This window comes from Myiozetetes cayanensis, unplaced genomic scaffold (assembly GCF_022539395.1).
Source record: "Myiozetetes cayanensis isolate MyiCay16 unplaced genomic scaffold, myiCay2020 scf1, whole genome shotgun sequence".
NCBI lineage: Eukaryota > Metazoa > Chordata > Aves > Passeriformes > Tyrannidae > Myiozetetes > Myiozetetes cayanensis.
Window position 1 is genome coordinate 145,126,713 of NW_026086604.1, and position 21,954 is coordinate 145,148,666.

The following is a 21,954-nucleotide window of genomic DNA, read 5'->3' on the forward strand; positions in this document are numbered from 1 at the left end:
TAGAAAAATCAGTAAACCAGGCTGTGCCAACAGTAGCAAAATACCACTATGGTCTCACCTACACAGAAAGCTTTTGCAGGTCTGGACAGAATCCTCTCACTGCAGGCATGGTCCTGTTCTTAAAGTGAGAGTTGAGAATGTCAGCTTTCAGGTTCTTTTAATCTCTTACTTTTGATGGTGGTTATTGGTTTTCATTTATATTATTCTTATGTTAATGTTAATCTTATAGTACGTATTAAAATATACCCAGGCATGCAAACTGTCATCAAATGACAGTGCCAGCTGAGTCCAGGAGAGGGAGTTTGAGCCCAAAAATTAGAAAGGTGAAGAATTAATTTGCTTTCTTAGATCTCAGTCACTAAGATCTACCCCACTGGTGGTGTTCAGGGCAGTTGGTGTCCTCCCCTGTCCTGTGAAGAATAAGCAACAAAACCCTCTGTATATTCTGCATAGTCTAAAATCTGAAAAACTTCACCTTTACATTTTCTACTCATGGCAAAAGCAGGGTGAGTGAAACCAAGCCAAAGATCAGACAGCAAAGTAAGGAGATTTTCATTGGCCTAATGGATATCACCAAACAGTTTTTTCAATTAATCCAGTCTGTCATATGTTGTTTAGCATAATTGCATGCTTGACAGTTCCCAGGAACTGAAGCCGAAAAGCATCTGCTTTGTGTAATAGATGACTTGGAATAGACTCAGTTTGCTTTAGAAATGTGTATCTGCTTGACGCCAAAATATTTACTTTACTGAGTACTTTATTACTAAGTGCTGAGGTGCCTGATGGGTCTTGGGTTTGTTGTTTGTTTTTTTTTTCCAGAATCTTGCTGCTGAAAAAACATATAATAACCTAGATATCACGGTGACACAAGCCCTACAGCACCGCTCTCAGTATTTTGAAGGTGTTGTAAAGTGTAGTATGCTGGAAACACTGGAGACCATTGTGGATAGAATAGTGAAGGCTGAGGTGAGTCCCTTCACTAGAAGTTAAAAGTTGTATTCCTAAACTGATAAATAGTAAAAATTCATCCTTTCTAAATTATTATTACCTGGTGAAAGTTTGTCGTGGTTTTTTTTTTTTAATAACTGCATGTGTTAGGTGTCAGTTTGCTTTACAGACTTAGGTTGCTTTACAAACTCAGATGCCTGTGGGGATGTGCAAAGTATTTTACAGTGTATCTGTAATAATATTCAGCTATCTGCATTTATTTTTTTTACAACATTAACTGAACTGAATGCAAAGCTTTCTTTGAAGGAAACAAATTTCTTCCAACCCTGTCATAAGTTTTGCAGATAAACAGTTTGTTAAACTCCAGTTTGTAGCTTGGCTCAGGGAATTTATTGGGTACAATTAGTTGATGCATATGGAATCCTGCACTGCTCTCATAAAAATGCTATGAAACAGGTCCAGAAAATAAATTCTTCTGAAGAAGTTTTCGGTAACTGCTCTCGTAAACTGTTTATCTGTGCTATCCATTCTTTTGGTGCTGTTTATCTTTCTTGTTACTACTGGGAACTTTCTTATACATGGAGGTGAATGAATATGTGGGTCTGTATTACCAGTTTCAGTTGTCTCTGAGGTGTGATCAGCAATATTTATGTACTTTAAGTTCTTCAATTACAAGATGTGTTTATTTTTCCATCTTCAGGGCTGTAACCAGTCGTATATTTGATATTAGGAAAACTTCCACTTTGTTAACAGCCCCTTAGAACCCTCCATTAGGCAATTTTTGCTTGTAGCTTTCTGCATTTGTTTGAGCTTCCTCCTGAAAGGGAATAATTTTAGCTTTGCTGATATACAGATTTCAAATTTGGATTATTTTATTACTATCTTAAGAAGCTTTAGATGTTTGGGTTTTAAGAACAACTCCTACCCTCTGTTTCAGTCTAAACACAGTGAGATTACAAGTAGAAATGAGTCTGTCAAGACTACAAGCTATTTTTAGCTGCCAGACAAGTGCTTGATCTTACTGGAAGTTAAAGAAATTAAACAATTACATTGTCCATTTTTCTTTAATTCATTATACCAAGAATAGATGTAATGAATAAGAGAGGAATAAAATTATTAAATACACGCATATACAGAATCTAATAAACCCATCTAAAACATCAACATCTTGGTTTATCAAAAAGGAAAACATAACAGTATTTTCTCTCAATGTAACAGTGAAGAGAGATAATTCACTTGGGTAACAGGAAACACGTAGTAGGCCTTCAACTTTGGATTTTTTTTTAGGATCTCTTACTTAGGAGCTGGTTCAGCTGTGATGTTTAGGTTGTACAACCCTGTGCCCGCTTGCAGCAGGCTCTGTTGCCAGGACTGACATCGGGGCACTCTCCTGGTGCTGCAGTGGCCTTTCACTGCTGTAGCCTGTTCTCAGGATAAACCTCAGGATACAGGAGGATCCACCTACTTTCCCTACAGTTAGAACAAAAGTTCTGTCACAGTCTGTTGAAAATAAATTTTTTAAAAGCAGTCTGGCTCTCAGTTTCAATTGTGTAGCCCTGTGAGAAAAGTTAAGTTTGAACCAATTCAGTCAAAATACAACAAATTGTAGTGCTGTGCCTCCCTCTACTGAGAAAGACAGAAAGTATTTTTCAGAAGGAAGCCTCATTTTATTACTGTATCTTATTTTTTGAGATCACAGGCTCAGTTGGGCAGAGCCTGCAAGCTGGGGAAAAGTGCTTGATGAGAGTGCCACTTTTTGAGAGCAGAAGTGTTTTCAAGACCTAGATCTTGACTTAGCTGTCACTTGATATCTCATTCTGTTTCCATGTGATACAGCTGTGTGCTTTTTAAACATGCACTGCTTTCATTTATGTAGGGCAATCATGTTTGTATTGCCACGAGGGAATTGGTATTGCTAACATTTTGAACCATTTGGAGTTGGGTTTCTTCCCTGCTTGTCCTCACACTGCTTTACTTTAGGGGTTTTTTTTGTTTGTTTTTCTTTGCTTTGGCTATTACCTTAAATCAGGTCCATGTATCTCAAGCTCTGTTCCCTGCTGGCAGGTTCATCGTCTGGTGGTAGTGAATGAAGCCGATAGCATTGTGGGTATCATCTCCCTTTCTGACATCCTACAGGCTTTGGTACTCACACCTGCAGGTATGGATCTGCCCTCTGACCTTTGCCACAAGGCTTTGGTAGCGTGTACACCCTGCTGGCTTGAAATTATTTGACGAAAGCAAACATTCCATCTTCAACTTCTGTAATTGTTGTGTCACAGTTCTTAAATACATTAATAATTTCTCTTCAAAAAAAAGCTGACAAAGTATTAACTGTCATTCTCCTGCTCACTCAGGAGGGCGTGCAGAAGCTTTATGAATGTCACTGTTGTTCTTATATCTTCTTTTTAGAGGAAAAAAAGGTCTTGGTTAATGTTTTAATAGGATGAAGTTGAAATACATTGGGAAGAAATTCTGTCCTGTGAGGGTGGTGAGGCCCTGGCACAGGTTTTCCCAGAGAAGCTGTGGATGCTCTGTCCCTCAAAGTGTTCAAGGCCAGGTTGGATGGGGCTCTGAGCAACCTGCTCTAGTGGAAGGTGTCCCTGCCCATGGCAGGGGTTTGCAACTGGATGGTAATGTTTAAGGCCCCTTCCAACCCAGGCCATTCTGTGATTCCATGATTCCATGATAGAGACAATATCTTCAACAGGGTGCTCTCCCCACATTCCTGAGTTTCTGTACTCTGGCCGAGTGCTCCTTGTGTGGATGCAGCCATGCTTTCCGTGAACGCTGCAAAAACACCCCCTCAGAGCCCTTCAGTTGTCCAGCTGTGCTGGGTGGTTTGGTTGGCTCAGCTTGGGGGAGAGATACGGGTTTATTTCTGCTACTTTTATCTTGGTTATGGGGGGCTCGTTTAGTTGGGTTTTGTTTGGGTTTGATTTTAAGTTTTGCCCGAGTTCCTAACCTGCTTTATGTTCTTAATTGTAACTTCACTTTGGCCACATAAATGACTTCAGTGTCATAAGAACTAAAGCATCTTTTGGCTTTGTGAAGAAGACAAAAAATGTCATGAGGATTACAATTTTGGCTCAAAAAAAAAATCAGACTAAACAAATGGAGCTGGATATATCCTTCAAATAAGAAAGTCTGAATGTGAGCTTTATTGGCATCTCTTATCTGCCCTGGTAGATAACATAATTATGTTAAAGTGTTTTTTTCTCTGTAGGCTTAAAAAAAAAGAAAAAGTTAATGTAGCTTGTTTAAATAGTAAGAATTTTCCTCTGAAAAGAAGTAATTACTTACACTGCTGGAGGTATTATGTCAGTGCATCTGCTTTCTTTTAATGAGCTGGGAGAGCAAGTAATCCAGCTCCATGTGAAAGGTACAGCTGAGGATGAGAAATCAGCCCAGAGGTCTGGATCAAATAGAATCATATCCTAGAGAGGGAATGGAGGGGTGTCTGTCTGTCCAAGAGGGAGATGTAAAGACAGGCAGCTGGTGCCTCTCCAGGGAGAGAAGGGAGTTTCCTCCATGACTGGAGGGCAGAAGGATCCAAGGAGAGTAGAACTTACTGTTACTAGAGCAAAGATTAGGCAGAAAAATTGCATCTGGATACTGACAGGAGCTTTGTTATACTGGAATTACATGGACACCTACATTGCAAGTCTGAACTGATGCAGAAGTGCTCTGTAGTTTATTGGAAAGGGCAGTTCCTGCTCCCAGGCTGTGGGTTGTGCACTGCTGGTGTTAACAGGTGGCAGCACCACACTCTGAGATCTCTGAACTGCTGTAACTCACTGATCCAACAGGAAACTGAGCCAGCAAAAAAAGCTGCAGTTTTGTCAGCTTGGCACCCTGAGCTGGCTCACAGAACAGTCTGGTACGGGGGTACTGCACGGGGGTTAGAGCAACAGAGAGGGCAAGGTTATGCCATGGAAGAGATGAGGTGAGGGAAGGCATTTTTTGGGAGCAGGTAGGCGTTAGATTGCATTTCCAGTTGCATTTCCACAGGCGACTGCCCGTTTTTAGACTGTGATTTGTCTTGTGAAGAGGGGATGTCTGCAATGCAAATCTAGTTAGTAGAGTCTGGAGTGTGATTTAGGTCTTAAAGTGGATGTGTAAGCATAGCAGACAAACCATGCCCTAAAAGTGTTAATTTCTCTTCACAGACTGGAAAGAAAAATTTATTGACTGGCAGGAGTTTAGACCAGCCTATGTTAGGGAAAAAAATTACCAGCTGTGATGTGAAAACTGGATGTATTTAATGAATCTTTCAGTGTTTGATTATACATTACAAGTAGCAACTCCAGGTTGCTGGCAAGAGATTCTTGCTCTCTAGAGCTGGATGCTGAAGCCAAGCTCACCATGGGGTTCAGTCATTGCCCAGCATGGTTTGAGTACCTGGGGAAGAGGTGAGGTGCTGTACATTCCTGCTGAACAGGTCTCCTGGATCCTGCTGTCAGCAAAGTCTGCCTCTGAGCCAGGAAAAATGGGCCCATCAACACCGTGTACTCCAACTGAATTCTTACACAGTTTGTGCTCAAGCAGGGCTTCATTTTTTTAAGGCTATTACGGTGATTAAGCTTGGCTCTAAGCTGAGGGACAGGTTTGGGCTGTGGCTTTTTCTTTGGGGGGTTTTAAACTATTATTTTTTTTTGTGCTGGGGAGAGTCTTCAAACGCACTTGGAGTCACTTCCCAGAAGAGTTGCTTGGACTTACAATGAAGTCAGAAGCAATGATGGTATCAAGGCCTTCCTGGCTGTGCTTCATGTTGGCATTCAGCAATCCTGCAGTACATTCTTTATAGATGGTACATCCAGGACTAAGATTTTGGTGACATGGGGAAACTCCAGCAGTTGGGATGAGCAATGCTTTACCATAAGCCCCATGCCATGAGCCAAAGGAAATCACACCTGCTTTCCTCTTGTGTTCACAGGTGCCAAACAGAAGGAGAATGAGAGCGAATGACTGCTGTGAATGTACATGTTTGTAGGAGAACTTGAACAAAGTTTCTGGGTCAAGTTTGTCTCAAGAGCAGTGACTGCAATAGAACAGAGCAGGATGGTTGAGAATGTGTTTTGGGACTTAGTGATGGATGATGAGTCTCTTCCCCCAGTGATGTCGCAAAAAAAAAAAAAAAAATAAAAAAAGCAGCATGACAAAAGCTTATGTTAAAATGTAGGCTCGTATTTCAAAATGTCTTCAAAACATTTGCTGGAAGACTTCACATGATGTCCTTCATTAAAATGCACTGTATTCTGAAACTTTTTCATTTTGTATTTGACAGAAGTCACTGGTCAGCAATGGATATATGTGGCATAAGGCAAGTGTATGGCATATTCATATCATAGTGCCTTATGTCAAAATACAGCAATATGTCATCACTGTTGCCCATCACTGTCAAAGGAAGTGTTGTGCTAAACGAGACACTGTATTTGAATGTGAAAGTCTTTAAACCTAAAACCAAATCAGTTTCAGTTCTCATTAAATTTGTCATAAAAGCTGTAATTTGAGTATCGGTAGACTTCTTTAAAACTTCAATGACAGTTTTGTGTTCAATGTTGCATTCTGAACTGAAATGTAAAACAAGACTGATTTAAAAACAGCTTTATTTATTTTTACTTTCATGACAATTTTTTACACATCTTTGGTGGATAGCTAAAATTTCACCATATCCATTAATAAACTGTTGATTGTTATACAAACAAGTGGGAGATTTTTCTCATTATTTAAAACTTCGGAGTTGCAGAAGCTGTGGCCTGTTGATCAGTCCGTGTTACTTGAGCTGAGGATTTCAGAAGCATGGATTGAAAGTGATCTGTACTGTCATACACAGGCACCACGGAGGAAATGAGGTGCCAGAGGACAATATTTTCATCTGTATTAAAGTGTAAAATGATGTTTGTACAACAAAAACCCGGAACTTTTTATTGTATATGATCTGTACAGAAGGGGAGGAGTGAGGAGAGCTGCGGGGTATTTGCTAATGTAAATGTACTGTAAAGTTTGAAGATGAGACTTTTATAACTGTAGATTCTTGTAGATGCAAGAAATTAAACCCTACAACATCAGTTTGGTTTTAGCAGTTCGTGCCAAGTTCTTTCACATGTGTAAATGTACGTGCATTTTAATTAGTGTAAAATATTAGAGGCAGTCCTGTTTTCCCCGGACTTTAAAGTTGGCTTATGCTAATGAAGTTAATGCAGGCAGGACTTTTGTATTGTGTTTCTAGCCTGAATACTGCAATGGAATAATGCAGTAAATGGATCCATTATTTTTCCATATATAAACATTGAGGTAAAAGATGAATAGTTTTCAGTTTGCTTATAAAATTTGAGGTGTTTAATAGTAATGAAAAACTCTTTCTTTAGAACTATTCCCCTTTCCTACAGGAACTTTAAGTTTGAACTAAATGTGTGAAAAATTTCTTCTTGCAGGTACCTTTCACGTCTAAAAATACTCCTGTAGTACACAATGGAAACTGTTCACTTAAGACTTTATCTCACTTTCTTACCCTGTGAAAAACATTGTCAAGTCTCCTCCAGAACCTTTTTCAAGTGGGCAAATACTGACTCTGTTCCCTGCAATTCCTGACGGTACTGAACTGGAATAGCTGCTTTGGCCCAAGAGCAGCGACCTCGGGGTCTGGTGCTGCATTTGCTGCCATCAGAGCTGACATCAGCACATCTCTGATTATCCTTGTGTGGGAGATGGAGTGATTGGAACTAAAAATATTGGGTCTCATTCTTCCTAGGGCGTGTGGAGGGGATAATCTGTGGTAGGTAACTGATTAAGGGTAAGTGGGCAGCAGGGCTCCCTGCAAACGCCACGCAAACCACGTAAAAAGCCAGGATACAGCCCCAGCACAGGCACTGTAGCATCCTCTGGGAGCTGGGATGGCACAGAGTTGCCTAAATGGATCGTGAGATCTATCGTTTATTTGCATGAGCATATTCTTCAGCCCTGTATGGAAGGCATTGTTGAAGATAAGGGTGGAACAGCTGGTAGGTACTTATATTTGTATATTTTGTAGCACAAAGTCTTCTGGCCCTGTTCCACACAGACAGCTTTGCGTGCAGCAGTAAGCAGAAAGCCAGAATGAATCTGCAGTTTTCAGACAGCCACGTACAGACTTCCTATTGTAACGTTACTACAAGCAGTGCTGTTGGCACCTTGTGGACACAGGACCAGCAAAATTACGGACATCAGCCTCCTCAGTGATACAAAACTGTGTCTGAAGAATTTCCACCTTTTACTTTCCGGGATTCAGAGCTGAACCCTGTGTTTGTGAGGAGCAGAACCGCAGTGTGACCCCACAGGCAGGAGCAAACAGCAGTGCCATCCAAAAGGCACTCGGGTTGCACTGGCACAAGCGCTGGTGCTGATGCAGTAAACACAGCTAAAGAAAATGTGTCATTTTTAAAGCAGATCAGTTTTCTAAAGAACTAGAGCAATGCTTGTTCCAGCATAAGGGAGGGGCAGGAGTAAGTAAATGAGGGTAGAGAAAGGAGGGGTGACTCAGCAGTGCTGCCGCATGTTCCAGATTAAAGCGACAGCGCAACTAAAGCTTTGGTCCAGGACTCTTCACGTGGCTTGTGAGAGGCCCCAGCCATGGAAAAGAGTTAATAAAATGTCGTTAAACTCCAGTTCTTACACATTTTTCCCTCTGGACAGGCAGCAAGCAGTACCTGTAGATCTGAGACCACTGCAACAGCTCCAGGTGCTCCCTTTCTTTCCACAGACAGGACCATGCTGCAGATGGAGGTGGCAGAAGTGTCCCCCACAACTCCTGAAAGCCTGTTCAATTGGGCAGATGAAGAAATGGATTCTATTTGAACCAGCAGAACTGTAGAACACATCATCGATTCCTCTGCTTCTCTTGCCCAGCAAGAGATGTCTGTGGAGGATAATTATTCTGAAGGGCTCCTTGGTCTGGGAAGGGTTTTTACCTACCCTGGATATTTTTAACTCTTTAGGTGTAAGAAAATGTTTCTTAGTACTCTTCAGCCCTCAGTATTTTTCAGTATCTAGAGACGCTCTGAAATAACTGAGGAAAAATCACCCTTTGCTGACATTGATCGCTTGACTGACGAAAACATTTTCCAGCTTTACTTCTGGAATTCTTCAGTTAAAAGGTCCAAGACCAGACAGTATTTGCTGTTTACTGAACTGAGCTCCAGTCATTGTGTATTCGAGGCCTATTGATCTCCTTTTTCTAAGGAAGACTGTTCTGCTGGGAATGTTTGGGTAACACAGAAAGAAACCAGCCTCTCTTTCCAAGGCCTGAGCTCTTGTCCTCACAGCAGACAGGAGGAATCCGACTGAAGTGGTTCCAAGACTACACACTGAAGACACTCCTTGCCATTTTTAGAGGGACCATAGGGTAAGTTGGAGTTTCTCAGTTTTGGTCCAACTAGAAGTGAAACCACGTGCGTTTAATCCTGTCTCATGGCAGGCTCTGTAACTGCTCACACTGAGCTCTCCAGTCAGCTTTAGAATAACCAGTTTACTTCTGAAGTTTCTGTGAACTTTCACCCATATTGAACACTTATTAAGGGTAATTTCCAGAGGAAAATGACATTCTGTATAATGTAATATTACCTTTGTACCCACATAATGTACTTATGCAAAAAGAATGTTCTGCAGACACTGCTCTTTGCTCTTCACTCCAGGTCTTAATTTAAATGTGGTTTTGAAAGTCACTTTCTTACTACCCATTTGTTTTCTGGTGGTTGCAGTCAGACCTGTTCCTGCTGAAGTGAATGGGAAAAGGTGACCTGTACTCATACATCAAACTCATTCCTTCAGAAAGGATGGAACGTGTCCCTGCCAGCTGCATACCAGGACCTGTATGGCATCAGTGCCAGTAGCCCCTACGAACTGAATTTGTTCCTTAATTTGCTTCTCCTAACATTTTGCCAGTGGTTCCATCTGAATGTTGGAAAGTATAATGACGGAAAAGACAGGAGGGAGCAGGAACAAGTGTAAGGCTGAAGTGAATGTACTTCGTAACCTCTGCAGGCAGCAAGGGCTGTGCTGTGCCTGTGGGAGCACGCCCAGCACAAACACTGGACACACATCAAAAAACCTCCTCGGGAAGGTCCCCGTTTGCTGAAGGACAGAGCAGGTAATTGTGCTGGTAATTGCTGTTACAGGAATTGAAGGTACAAGTCAGAGCTGTTCTGCATTTGGGAGATGAGTCGCCGGGTGCTTGTGGGTTTGCACGTACTGGATTAGCATAAAAATACTTGACTGTTGAGTTACATTTGCTACATGAAATTCATCATGTTTTTTTCCTCCATCATGGAAAAGCCATGTTCCTTTTTTTCCAGCCTCCCTCAACACCTTGTTCCTGCAGACAGTTCTTGCAGTTCTCCCTTGTGGTATCTCTTCTTTCAGACCCGTGGCCATACCTGATGTGTTGCATTCACTGACCATGTTGTTGGCTCATTTACAACAACATGAATGCCATTTATCATCTGAGCTGATCCAAGGGCTGTGTTTGATTTGAAGGAGTATCTGGTAAAGGCCTGGAGTGCAGCCAGTGCACAGCACACTTATCCCAGAGTTCTCCGAACTCCCTTGTGGTTCACAGCACAACTGGCAAACACTACAGGCATGAAGAGGCTGCAGCAGGAGCAAGGAATGTACAGGCAAAAGACCTAATCCCTAATGGTCCTAATGCTATGGAATGCTGCACTGGGAAAACAGAGCCTGAACATCACACTGGGATTGTTACAGGTGGAGGGAATTTCAGTGAAGGGCCACTTAGTGTGTGAGGCTGCTCAGCCCTAAATACATAAACAGTAAGAGTTCAAATAATGCACAGTGCATGGATTAGACATTCCCAGCCACAGGTGTGCTCTCCCTCTGCACCAGAGCACTCCAGGAATTGTTTAGGTTTCACCTGGGCAGGGGAAATGCAACAACAGCCTTACCATGATCCAGATCCTCTCATCTTTGCTTAAGCTGCTGCTTGAGTAGCTGTGTCCCAGAGTGCTCCCAAAGGCCATCAGCAGCGTCACCCAGTCCTAGAGCGTGGAAAAACAACACAGTTCCCTGAAAACTGTATTTGAGTGTCCCAGTCAAGACAGAACGAAGCACTTGCGTGATTCTGATGGAGTAAGGACTGTTAGCCAACTCATTGCAAAGAAACAGTGGAAGAAAAGAAAGTTAAAAGGTTGTCTTCAAATTTAAAACAGACCCAGAACCATGTGTTCCTGCTGCAGCACAGGCTGACAAGCACAGGGGTATCCTAAGGTGAAACAACTCCATTGCAGTCTGAGGCAAGAGATAAAGCCAATAAAGGGCAGGGAGTGGAAGCCCTGCAGTAGTGAACTCCCCCAAATGAACACAGAGGGAGCAGGTGCAGGTTAACAGAAACAAGATGGATAAACAGACAAGGGTCCAAAAGGTGCATGGGATAAGAAAAAGAGAGTAAGGGGAGAGACCTCATCAAAAGAAGTGGGGTGTCAAGGGAGAAGCAAAACCAGAAACTCTCACAAACAAACAAAATATTGATGCTCACCAGCATGTGGAGGGGTATGGATGTATATTCTGAAAATGCAGATTATGTTTCACCAGAGTAAAAAAGCACAGTGCCAAAATACTACAGGCAAGTAATAACTGTAAGGAGATGGAACTACAACAAACTTCACCTATTTTTCCATGTATGTCATTGGAAGGTAATTCTTATCTCAGTTCTCTCAGTCCTCTGGCTCAGTAAATAGCCCAAGTTTTGGACCCACATTCCAGAGGGACCAAGTGCAAAGATGATGGCACAGCTGCAGGGCTACACAAGGGATGGTCCTGCAAGATTATGGCTGTTGCAGTCCTTGTCCTTTATAACTTCTGTCTTTCAAAACACACAAAGCAAAAAGGGATGTGGTGATGTACATCAGGCAGAGCTGTCCCCCTGCACCTCCTGGAGAGCTTTGAACAGTATCCCTGTTCACAAAAGCTTGATTTCCACAGGCTACTGCTTTTCTGCTGACCCACCAAATCCCACCATCATGGGATTGCACCAGTCCCTATGGTGGGATGCTCCAGGGCTGGGATAAAGTGGGAATCTACTGCAGAGAGGCTGGAAACGGAGAAGGAGCACACAGAGTTACATCCACCACAGACATCACTGACAAAGTACATAAACCCCGTGTTTTCTCATGAAATAACTATCCTTCCATCATGTCCCTATTCACTGAAGGCTCTTTTCCCTGCTGTGTCACAGGTTACCAGCACTTATCCTGTAAAACCCTGTAATCCAGGAGATGAAGGGTATAATTAGGCTACCCCAAAAATGCGGGTATCTCCTAAAAGCCTGTCTGCTCCCTCAGAAGCAAGTCACTTTTGTGTACAATTGGCTTTCTTTTGTTTTAGTTCCCTGCCCTCTCAGCAGGTTAGATGAACACTAGTACTGGGAATGGATGGCTGGGATCAGGGAGAAATCAATCCATCTCCCTGAACATCATCCAGCTGTTAGGATGTTTTAGCTGTACCCTGAGGGCACAGCTGCATGTTAAGTATCACTGTACCCCAAAAAAAGAGGAGCTGCACATAAAGAAAGTAACTTCTAATTTTTCAAGAAAATGTGGAAAGGGTGGATATTTACCAAAGTGTTCAAAATCAGTAGCAGAGGGGGAAAAACTTCAAGGTTCACTGTGTCTTTCTGCATCCATTAAGTGCTGCAGTCGCCTCTGTTCAAAGTGGAAAACTCTCCGCCGCTTGGATCTCACAGTTAACCATTCCCAACCCTCCAAACATCTCCTCCCCCTTCCCTTATATGCCATTCCCAGCACTTTATCGACGCTGGGATTCCACGGTTCCCCCTAAGCTCTCTGCCGGCATAGGGAAGGCACAAACGCCAGATCCCGGGATGCGGAGCGACCCTTCCCGGGACGGGCGGCGTCCTTGGAGTCCGCGGGGCTCCGGGACACGAAGCGCACGGAGGAGCAGCGCCCGATCCCATTCCCGGGAGAGGAGCCCCCTGGGATGGGGACAGGGATAAGGATGGAGATAGGGACGGGGTTAGGGACGGAGAAGGGGTTGGGGACGGGAATGGGATGGGACGGACACAGGGATGAGGACGGGATTGGGATTGGGATGAGGACGGAGTCGGGGATGGGGACGGTAATGGGAACGGGGATGGGGACAGGTGGGGTTGAGGATAGGGATGGGGACGGGATTGGGACGAGAACTGGGATGGGGCGGGGTCAGCGATGAGGACGGCGATGGGACGGGGACAGAACCAGGGTTAGAGATGGGGACAGGGACAAGGATGGGAACGGGAACAGGGACGGGAATGGGAAAGAGGATGTGGACAGGGATAGGGAAGGGGATGGGTAGAGGGATAGGGATGAGGACGGGAACTGGGACAAGGGATGGGGATGTGGTTGGGATGAGGATGGGACTGCGATGAGGACGGGGATAGGGATAAGGACGGAGGCAGGGATGGGGATAAGGACGGAGGCAGGGATGGGGATAAGGACAGGGATGGGGATAAGGACGGAGGCAGGTTTGGGGATAAGGCCGGGACAGCTCTGGGGCCGGTCCTGAGGCGGCGCGCGCGGGACGCACCAACCGCCTCGCGCCGCTCGCGCACGCGCGCGCGGGGCCTTCACACGCTCCCCTCCTCCCCTTCCCCCCGCGTCCCCGCGCGCCCTTGGCCCGCCCGGCCCCGCCCCCTTCCCTCGCCCCTCCCCCGCCGCGTCCGTCACCGCGCCCCGGCCAATCCGCGCGCGCCGCCGCCGCCGCCGCGACCAATGGGCGGGCGCGGCCGGGGGAGGGGGCGCGCGGCGCGGCCGGGGCGGTGCCGGCGCGCGGTGACGCGCGCGGCCGTTGCCCGTGACGCGCAGGTGCGTGCGCGGGGCCGGGCGCGCGGCGGCGGCGCTGGTGGAAGGAGGAGGGGTGTCACGTGGTGCGGGCGCCGCCGCTGCCAGCGCCGCGCGCTCCGGCCGCTCCCGCCGCTGCCGCCGCTCCCGCCGCATGTGGCTGGCGCCGCGCCCCGAGAGCCCGCAGCGCCCGCCCGCCGACCGCCGCCGCCCCATCCTGACCCTCCGGAGCCGCAGCCGCCGCCCTTGATGTGGTTCGGGGCCGGGCGGGGGACAAGATGCCGCCGTCCAAGTCCCGCAAGATCGCGATCCTGGGCTACCGGAGCGTGGGTAAGCGCGGCGGGCCGGGGGTGTCGCGGCGGGCGCGGGGCCGCCTCGCATCGTATCGCCTCGCATCGCCCTCCTCCCCGCGGCGGCGGCGGCGGCGGCAGGTGCAGCGGAGGCAGCGGCGCTTCCCGCCGGGCCGAGCGCGCAGCCGCGGCCGGGCAGGGAGGGAAGGGAAGGAGGGAGGGCCCCGCCATGGCGGCGCCGCAGGGCTGCGGGCCCGCGGCCGCCTGCCCTTAATAGGAAGTTTCATTCCCCCCTCACCTCCCCTCGGAGGGAGCCTGGAAAACCGGGTGGGGGGTGTTCCCGCCCAGCCGGGCTGGGGGTGCTGCGATGCGGCTCCGAGCCCCGGGAGCGGGGAAGCGTCTGGAGCGCGTGTGTTGTGCGGGGCGGCGGAGGGGGCCGGGTTTGTTTAGTCTGGAGGAAAGGCGGCTCGGGGGAGACCTTGTCGCTCCCTATAACCTTCCTGACAGGAGGGTGCAGCCAGGTGAGGGTCGGGCGCTTCCCACAGGCAGACAGCGACAGGACGAGAGGAGGACATGGCCTTAAGCTACACCAGGGGAGGCTGAGGTTCGACATTAGGAGGAATTTCTTCACAGAAGGAAAGGGTGATCAGACGTCGGAAGAGGCTCCCCAGGGAAGCGGTGGGGCCGCCGTCCCTGGAGGTGTTTGAGGACAGAGTGGACGTGGCACGGAGTGCCCTGCTCTGGTTGACGCGGCGGTGTTGTTGGGTCACGGGTTGGGCTCGGTGATGTCAGGGGTCTTTCCCAACCTGCGTGGTGATTCTGTGATTTTTGAAGTGCCGAGGGGAAACCAGGTCGGTGTGGTGCCGGTTTCTGGGCTGTGTTTTTTTTCCCCTCCGGAGGTGTTCGTCCCCCAGCAGCAGCACCGCGGGGCCGTGTCAGCCCGGGCTGTCCCGCAGGGGCTGTCCCGCTCCTGCCCGGCGCTGCTGGCACAATCCAGCACGGGATGATCCGCTGAGGAACGCCCTGGAACCCTCCAGCACCAGCCTGTAGCAGCTGATAGGGGTTTTTTTGTCCCATACGTGTAACCCCTCCTGGGTTCACTGTCTTCGATGGAGAACGGTTTCGGCTGCTCCCCTCTGCTTTAAGAAACCCGAATGCTGAGACAAGCCCGTAGTACAGCCATCCAGCCTAATCGATCAAACTTAAAAGCCTAAGATCAGTGTAGAAGATAATGTGCGGCTGGGGAAAAAAAAAAAGGGAGATGCTATGGAGAGATACTGTGCTGCTGTGAAAGGGGTTTTTACGTTTAAGCCGTGACTAAATCAGTTTTCTGTCTCGTGTTATGCACTCGGCATCTTTAAAAGATTTAAAACACCAGGCTAAATAAGTGTAACTCTGTCTTGGATTTTGTGCATAACTGCAGCCTGACTTTGAGACAGGTTGTTTTAATGATGAACTTGTCCAGTCCTTAAGCAGAACAGTGAGTAGTAGATCGATCCGTTTGCATAGTCTGTGTGACATCACTTGTTGTGGTCCGTTCACTGTGATGTGTGTTACGCTTTCTCTTCTCTTCCCTTTATTTCTTTGAGCCCTGGTGGGAGCAAGCAGTGGGCAGTGTAAGTGAGAAGGGAGAATGCTTGAAATTCTGTCCTTTGAAAGTCTGTGATGGGGGACTGAGTGTACTGTTGAGCTTTGGTCCTTCATCTGTTGACACTGACAGCCAGCAGTCAAAAAGTCAGATGGTGGTAGGGTGTGTGATCAGTTGAGGAAAAACAGAGAAATAGTATCATGTTTTTAGTCTGGCAGGTGATCTGAGCAATAGTACTCGCATGGAAAGGGTGGGCAAAAAGCTGTTACAACCTACTGCTGAACTTCTTCAAATGAAGTGTTCTGGCACTAGTGCAGAATTAGGCTTGATGGGACAAGACCAGTTTTATTGGGACATCTACAAGTTGTATGAACATAGAATTAAGGGGGGGGTGAAAAATCTGGTTTACTGGAATTTTCCTTCCGTTCTCCTTGACAATTCTGTGTTACCTCTTAGGTAAAAATTTCTCTTTTTAAAATGGCGAAGTTACTCCTCTTAAATACGGGAACATTACATTTCTAGGCAAATAGTTATGTAAAACTTCAGGCAGTAGAAATGAGTCATTGGGGTTTTACTTCCATCTTGTAAAGCTGGTAGAAAAGCATGTAAGTTAAACTGTCAGATTTAGGCTGAGTCCTCTACTTGCCCAATTATGCCTTCTAAAGTCTTGGAGGATGGGGGCTTAGTTTGGCTTAGGGGGAATGTTGTATTTGCATTGTGATGGCAGGATTATTACTTGAACCCTGGGTAACAGAGGATCTAATTTTGTTTTAGGACAAGTTTTTGTGTGGTAGAAAAGGAAGAGCATTTCTTTTGGGGGAAATACAACATTGTATAGAGCTAACGTTCACTAAGGTGGGGAATAATTCCAGAATCTGAAGTACTGGAAGGAAATGCTTTCTAAATTTCCTTTTATAATTACGGAGCTGCATTGTTTTGCTATTAACATTAATCTTGACCCTGAAGTGAGGGAGGCTAACCATGGCAAGCTGTAAAATGTTCGCAGTTTTGTAGGTTGGCCTAAATGCTTAGGTGACCTCTGTGAATTTGGGGTTCTTCCCTTGTAATTACGGTGTTTGAGATGGAGCTCTCAGAAAATGGCAAGGCTTTTTCCCTGTGCTGTCTGTTACATGTAGAAGTAGCCGAGTTCTGATGACATATTTCAGGCAGTGAGCTGTTCCTACAGTTGATGATTCAACGATTTTGCAGCTCTCTCAGGTTACGAGTGTGTTTGGTGATGGACAGGCACATCCTCTGCAGGGATGTGTGAAACGGGGCCTGACTCTTGTCCTGGCTCCGTGCTAAGCCCTTGTTTCTTCCACTTACATTAAATTTTAATCTTCTCCCATTGCTGTTGTCAGGTTAACTAGAGGCTGGGAGTGGTATTCTGGTATAATAGTTCTCAGAATAGAAAATTCAGGAGTCTGCTTGTTTGAATACACTCCCTCTATCTTTCAACACCACCATCAAGCCTTTCATATAAGAAACTCGTAGTCTTTGCTGATGGGAGAGATCACAGTGGAAGCCTTATGAATTCCCAGGCTGTCATACTTTCTGAGATGCAGACAAGAGTATTTGCCAGGAGCTTCAGGACTTGTTTTTTGGTTAGGAAGACTGATGATCTGTGGATATAACATTCAGGTTGTGGCTTGATGCTAGACAAAATCGCACAAGAATGTCTCCATTGGGTTTTGCTCAGGCTTAAAATGGTCTAAGAAAGTTGAATTCCATTATGTGAGTGTGCCTGTCTCAGCAAGGTTCTGAGTAGAAATCAGATGGATTTCATCCCAAAATCTGGTAGTCCTGCAGCGGAGGAACTTGAGTTTGATATATTCCAAATATAATTTGAAATGATGGATTTTCATGGAACTAAATCCAGCAAGACGAAGATTTTCCAAATCTTTTCAGAGTAACAGTCACTCTAAAAAGCAGCGTGGAGTTGTCGAAATGCTTTGTGCTCAGTTTCGGTCTTTTTCTGTTTATGGAAGAAATATGCAAATTCAGACCACAAATGCCTGTATGAAAGAAGAGGTTTCTTAGATCATCTTGTAAAGTACTTTACTACTGGGGCTCTTTGTACTATATCGAACTGATGAATTTAAGATAACCAGGGAGGTGTTGTTTGGATTAGCAGCTTCAGTCATAGCTCACTATCTCAGCCTGGTTTCCTTTTCGCCATTCCTAGGGCTCGTGCTGCTGGTATTACAGATGTACTCGCAGAATTGTAAACGTCTGAACTGGCGATCCGACAGTGCTCTCCTGGGCAGTTTGTAGCTCTGAGGGGAAAACCCAGTTCATAATAGGGGACTTATTTTCTTCCCCACCTAAATAAATCACCTTTTTTTGTGTATAGGTGGTGAGCAGTCCATGCTGCAGGCAGATGTAGTCATGGGCCGTGACTGCGGCATGCAGGTATCAAAAAAAACCACGATGGAACAAAATGATCTGTCAAGGTTAGATTGGAATGGAAAGGCTCCCAGGTAGTTGTATTAAGCTAAAAAACGCCTCTTCTCCCTCCTCCTTGCCTGAAAGCAAGAAGGGGAGAAAAAGCAGCACCATTAATATGGAGGTGTAAATAGTAAAAATAATTGGGACAAAACATAGTTATTGTCATTGAAAGCACAAGTTATTCGAATATCAGGAGGTTTGTGTTGTAAAATGGAGTTGAGTCTCTGCCTTCCATGTCTGAAAGATGGCATCTGCTCTCACAGCAGCGTTCCGCCCCGAGGAGGGAGGGATCCCTTTGGTATTGGAGGGGGGGAAGTGGTAATTTTAGCAGTCGATAAATTGCCCGTGTAAATGTCAACAGAGGGGGAACCGAGGAATTACCGCTGTGGTGCTGTAATTTACACAATCGGTTTGCACGAGTGGTTGTGTCCACAGCATTGGCAGGCCTGAGATTTAATGGGAAAACTGAGCGGCTGGGAGCCAGCTGGTACCTAAGGTTAGAATTTTGCCGAGTCCCTAATGAGTGCCAGGATGATTTCCGCAGCCCTTCCCTCCTTAGGGGGCCGCCTTGGCTCTGCCAGGGTGCGGCAGTGCTGCGAGGAGGAGAGGTTGCAGCTCCCAGGGGACTGGGATGAGGCTGGAAATGCCAGCTTTAATTGCGTTTCGGTGCTAGTGGCTGCGATAGTGGCTACAGCAGGGAAAGTTGCTACAGAGCATTTGATAGCAGTAGCTGGAAGCACTAGAGGCAGCATGTTCAGCTGTAATATCAAGCCACCGTAGGGTTATTTGAGGACACCGCTCCAGGATTAACTCTTAAACTGCCTACTCTGATCCCTCAATGGCAACACTCGCACGTTTTGCTTGCATATTTGGGCGGTTTGGTATTTGATTACTCAACTTGGGAGTTAACGTCGACAGGAAAAACCAAATGAAATGTAGATCCTGTAATTTATAAGCTATATAAAGTTGGAGCTCTTCCTTTAGAGCTACTACACTGCCTTAAGTGTAGGTTCTGGCTCAGGCAGCCTCCTCTGCAGGCACACTGCTGCGGAAACTCAGCATGACCACGCACTCGGGATTAGAAGAGCAGGCTAAAAAGTGATAAATGCCCATTATGATTAACTTCCTGTAGCTCTCCTGAAGGTGACATTCAAGGGCGTATTTTAAGAACCGCTCAACCTAATTGTGTATTCAATCCAAAATCGAAACAGCTTCTCTGTGGGATGTTCATAATGCACTCGAGCTCTGTGAATCCTGCATGACTCAAAATTGGTTGGTGTCATCTCGATTTATCCCAGATCAGAACCTGCAGACATAAAGCACGGTGCGTTTTAAAAACACGAAGCAGCCCCTGTCAGTCGTGAATTTGTCTCCTTTAGGATCTGAGAGGTTCCCTTTTGTTTTCCAAAGGTCTGTATTTGAAGTGAATGGGCGGATTTGTTGTGAATTTGATAGTGTGAGAAATGAAAACGTGCTTGAGTTTGGGGGATGGTTGTTGCTTAAAATTCCCCTCAGGACATTTGCATTCCAGTATGGTTCTTGCACACTGATGGCAGATACTCTGTTAATGAGGGTTTATGGGATGGGATGCCTAGAAGACCTTTTAGCAAGATTCCAGATTATTAAGTTTACCAAAGACACACAAATATGGACCATTACAGGTTGTATTTCCTTTTTGAGAAACATGAAGTACAGTGGATGCTGAATTGGGATTTTTTGTTCCTTGTATTGAACTTTTAACAAGAAAGTAAACTGGGGCAGTTTTTGAACAAAGTGCTGAAACAGGCTTTCAGGTGCAGCTTTTCTCAGAAACATCCCAGCCAGCCCCTTTCTTGTTTAATTGCCATGCAATGAAGGCAGATGCAAATGAACTGTGTAGGGTGGGGCATCCCTTGGCCCAAGTTGAGCTAATCCTGCAGTGGCTGGAAGTTGGACCTTCCTGCCCCTACCCAGGTGCTGGCACTGGCATGATGGAAACCTGGCCACCAGCTCAGGGAATTGATTTCCTTGAAAGGTAAAGCAACCAGTAGGGAAATTTTTTGTATCCTTCAGCTAGTCAGCTCTGCAAGTGCAGCCCTGACAGAGGGAATGGGGCAGGAGCATAGGCTGTTTGGGGCAGGGTGGAGTAGGCTCCTTGGGGCCAGGCAGACTTTTCTTCCATCAGACCTGTTATGAAATCACATCTGTAAATGTTTTCTTTCGCCACCCCAGATAAGGTTTTTTATAAACTTTCCACTACGGGCCTTCTGAACTGGAGTTGTTCTCTTGATGGAAAAGGATGGCCTTGTGCAGGGGGTGAAACGTGCATGAGGGAGCTCTGAAGAAATCAAGTTTTTCAAGGTCCTTGTTTAAATGACCTTCTGTAGTCAAATTTAATTGTTCCATGGGAAATTGAGGAAAAGTCAAATGTTTGACCTGGGGTAATTCTAAACCTTTTTCTGAAAGTCTTCAAATTCAGATGATGCCTCAAGTGATCTGATCTCAAATTTTCTGGAAACAGTTGGTAATAAAGACATTTCAGTGGATCAAAGGCAGAACTCCACGTTACGCTCATGGGATCTTTTAGTTTGGAAAAGACCTCTGAGATCGAGTCCAGCTGTTAACCCAGCACTGCCAAGCCCACCACTAAACCACGTCTTTCAGTGCCACATCTGTACAGCTTTTAAATACCTCCAGGGATGGTGACTCAACTGCTTCCCTGGGCAAGCTGTGCCAATGCTTGACAACCCTTTCTGTGAAGAAATTTTTCCTAATATCCAGTCTAAACCTCCCCTGGCACAACTTGGGGCTGTTTTCTCTTTTGCCTGTTTCTTGGGAGAAGAGACTGACCCCCATCTTGCTGCAACCTGTACAACAAAGTGCAAGGCATTCAGAGTCACTGATCGCCTTCCTACTTGGAAAACCAGGGGAAACAAATCTCAAGGCTCTGTTGCTTTTCCTTGTGGTCATCAGTGTTTGGTAGGACACCCTGCAAAGTACGTTTCCTCAAAATACCAGTTGATTCCTCAACCTGGTTGACCCTCCTTTGGTTGTGTTTATCAACACTGCTGTGGCACAAAGATGACTCACAGCTACTTAATTGTTCAGATGCTCTGGTTCTTCCTCAGTTCACCGCACTGGACATGTACATTTGAAGTATAAATGTATGAAGGGTGTGGGATGAGACAATGGTGAAAAACATAGTGGTGGAAACAGATGATACAGGTTCTCAGAGTGAAGGTTTTGGATTATCAAGCACAGTGTGCCAGTCAAGATGAAGACAGGACAAGCGAAAAATAGCTCGAGACTTGGGGGCTTCTGCAAAAGGGAAGTTACATGGAATTTCTTATGGGACTTCTTACATGAATTAGAGAACTTGAGACTAGAACATGAGGAGGAAATGTATACCAGTTTGATTTGGATGAAATCATCAAGAGTTTGTGGGTAATGGCCAAAGGTTATGAGGCATAAGACTAAGTGAATGATTTCTGAAGGGCTTTTAAGGAATTAAAAAACCTAATGTGTGACTAGTTCTGATCCTTCTGTATTAAATAGATATCACCTGAAGAAATCACAATCCACTGATAGATTATGATTTAAACAGCAAATTTTTCATTCAACATGCTTTTTTAATATTTCACTGAAGTCTTATTTCTGGGATGGTTGTCAGTGTTTTCTTTGGTATTTTAGATTACAGGAACCAGAAGAGCATGCATATCAAACCTTAGCTGGTTACTTTTTGTATTCTGTGGAGTATTGAGTTAAATTAATTTTAATTTGGGGAAAAGAGAGAATATATAAGTGGTCTTCAGTGTGTGGGTGTGAACATGTTCAAGTGTAATACAAAATTAGGATATGAAAGTGTCTCTTGACAACA

At 45.6% G+C, this 21,954-nt stretch overlaps 2 protein-coding genes and 1 long non-coding RNA gene across 9 annotated transcripts in view; 2 read left to right on the plus strand and 1 right to left on the minus strand.

Moving 5' to 3' along the window:
* The window catches only part of PRKAG2 (protein kinase AMP-activated non-catalytic subunit gamma 2), a 208,052-nt gene extending 201,036 nt beyond the window's left edge, over window positions 1-7,016 (plus strand). For all 6 annotated transcript variants that reach the window (XM_050333154.1, XM_050333069.1, XM_050333237.1 and 3 more), the window contains 3 exons: window positions 820-966; window positions 3,013-3,106; window positions 5,882-7,016. In XM_050333154.1, the coding sequence (XP_050189111.1) occupies window positions 820-966; window positions 3,013-3,106; window positions 5,882-5,913 (273 nt within the window). In that variant the 3' untranslated portion in view covers window positions 5,914-7,016. The remainder of the gene's footprint in view (window positions 1-819; window positions 967-3,012; window positions 3,107-5,881) is intronic.
* On the minus strand, window positions 6,538-11,608 carry LOC126649422 (uncharacterized). Its single transcript, XR_007631042.1, has 2 exons — window positions 10,884-11,608; window positions 6,538-8,742 (listed from the first exon to the last, which is right to left on the minus strand). It is a non-coding gene; the product is annotated as an uncharacterized LOC126649422 (long non-coding RNA).
* A 2,237-nt stretch (window positions 11,609-13,845) lies between these two features.
* RHEB (Ras homolog, mTORC1 binding) overlaps window positions 13,846-21,954 on the plus strand; it is a 39,931-nt gene continuing 31,822 nt past the window's right edge. Inside the window, exon 1 of one of the 2 annotated variants that reach the window (XM_050310899.1) lies at window positions 13,846-14,102. In XM_050310899.1, the coding sequence (XP_050166856.1) occupies window positions 14,051-14,102 (52 nt within the window). In that variant the 5' untranslated portion in view covers window positions 13,846-14,050. The remainder of the gene's footprint in view (window positions 14,103-21,954) is intronic. The other variant, XM_050310907.1, reaches the window with a different exon arrangement.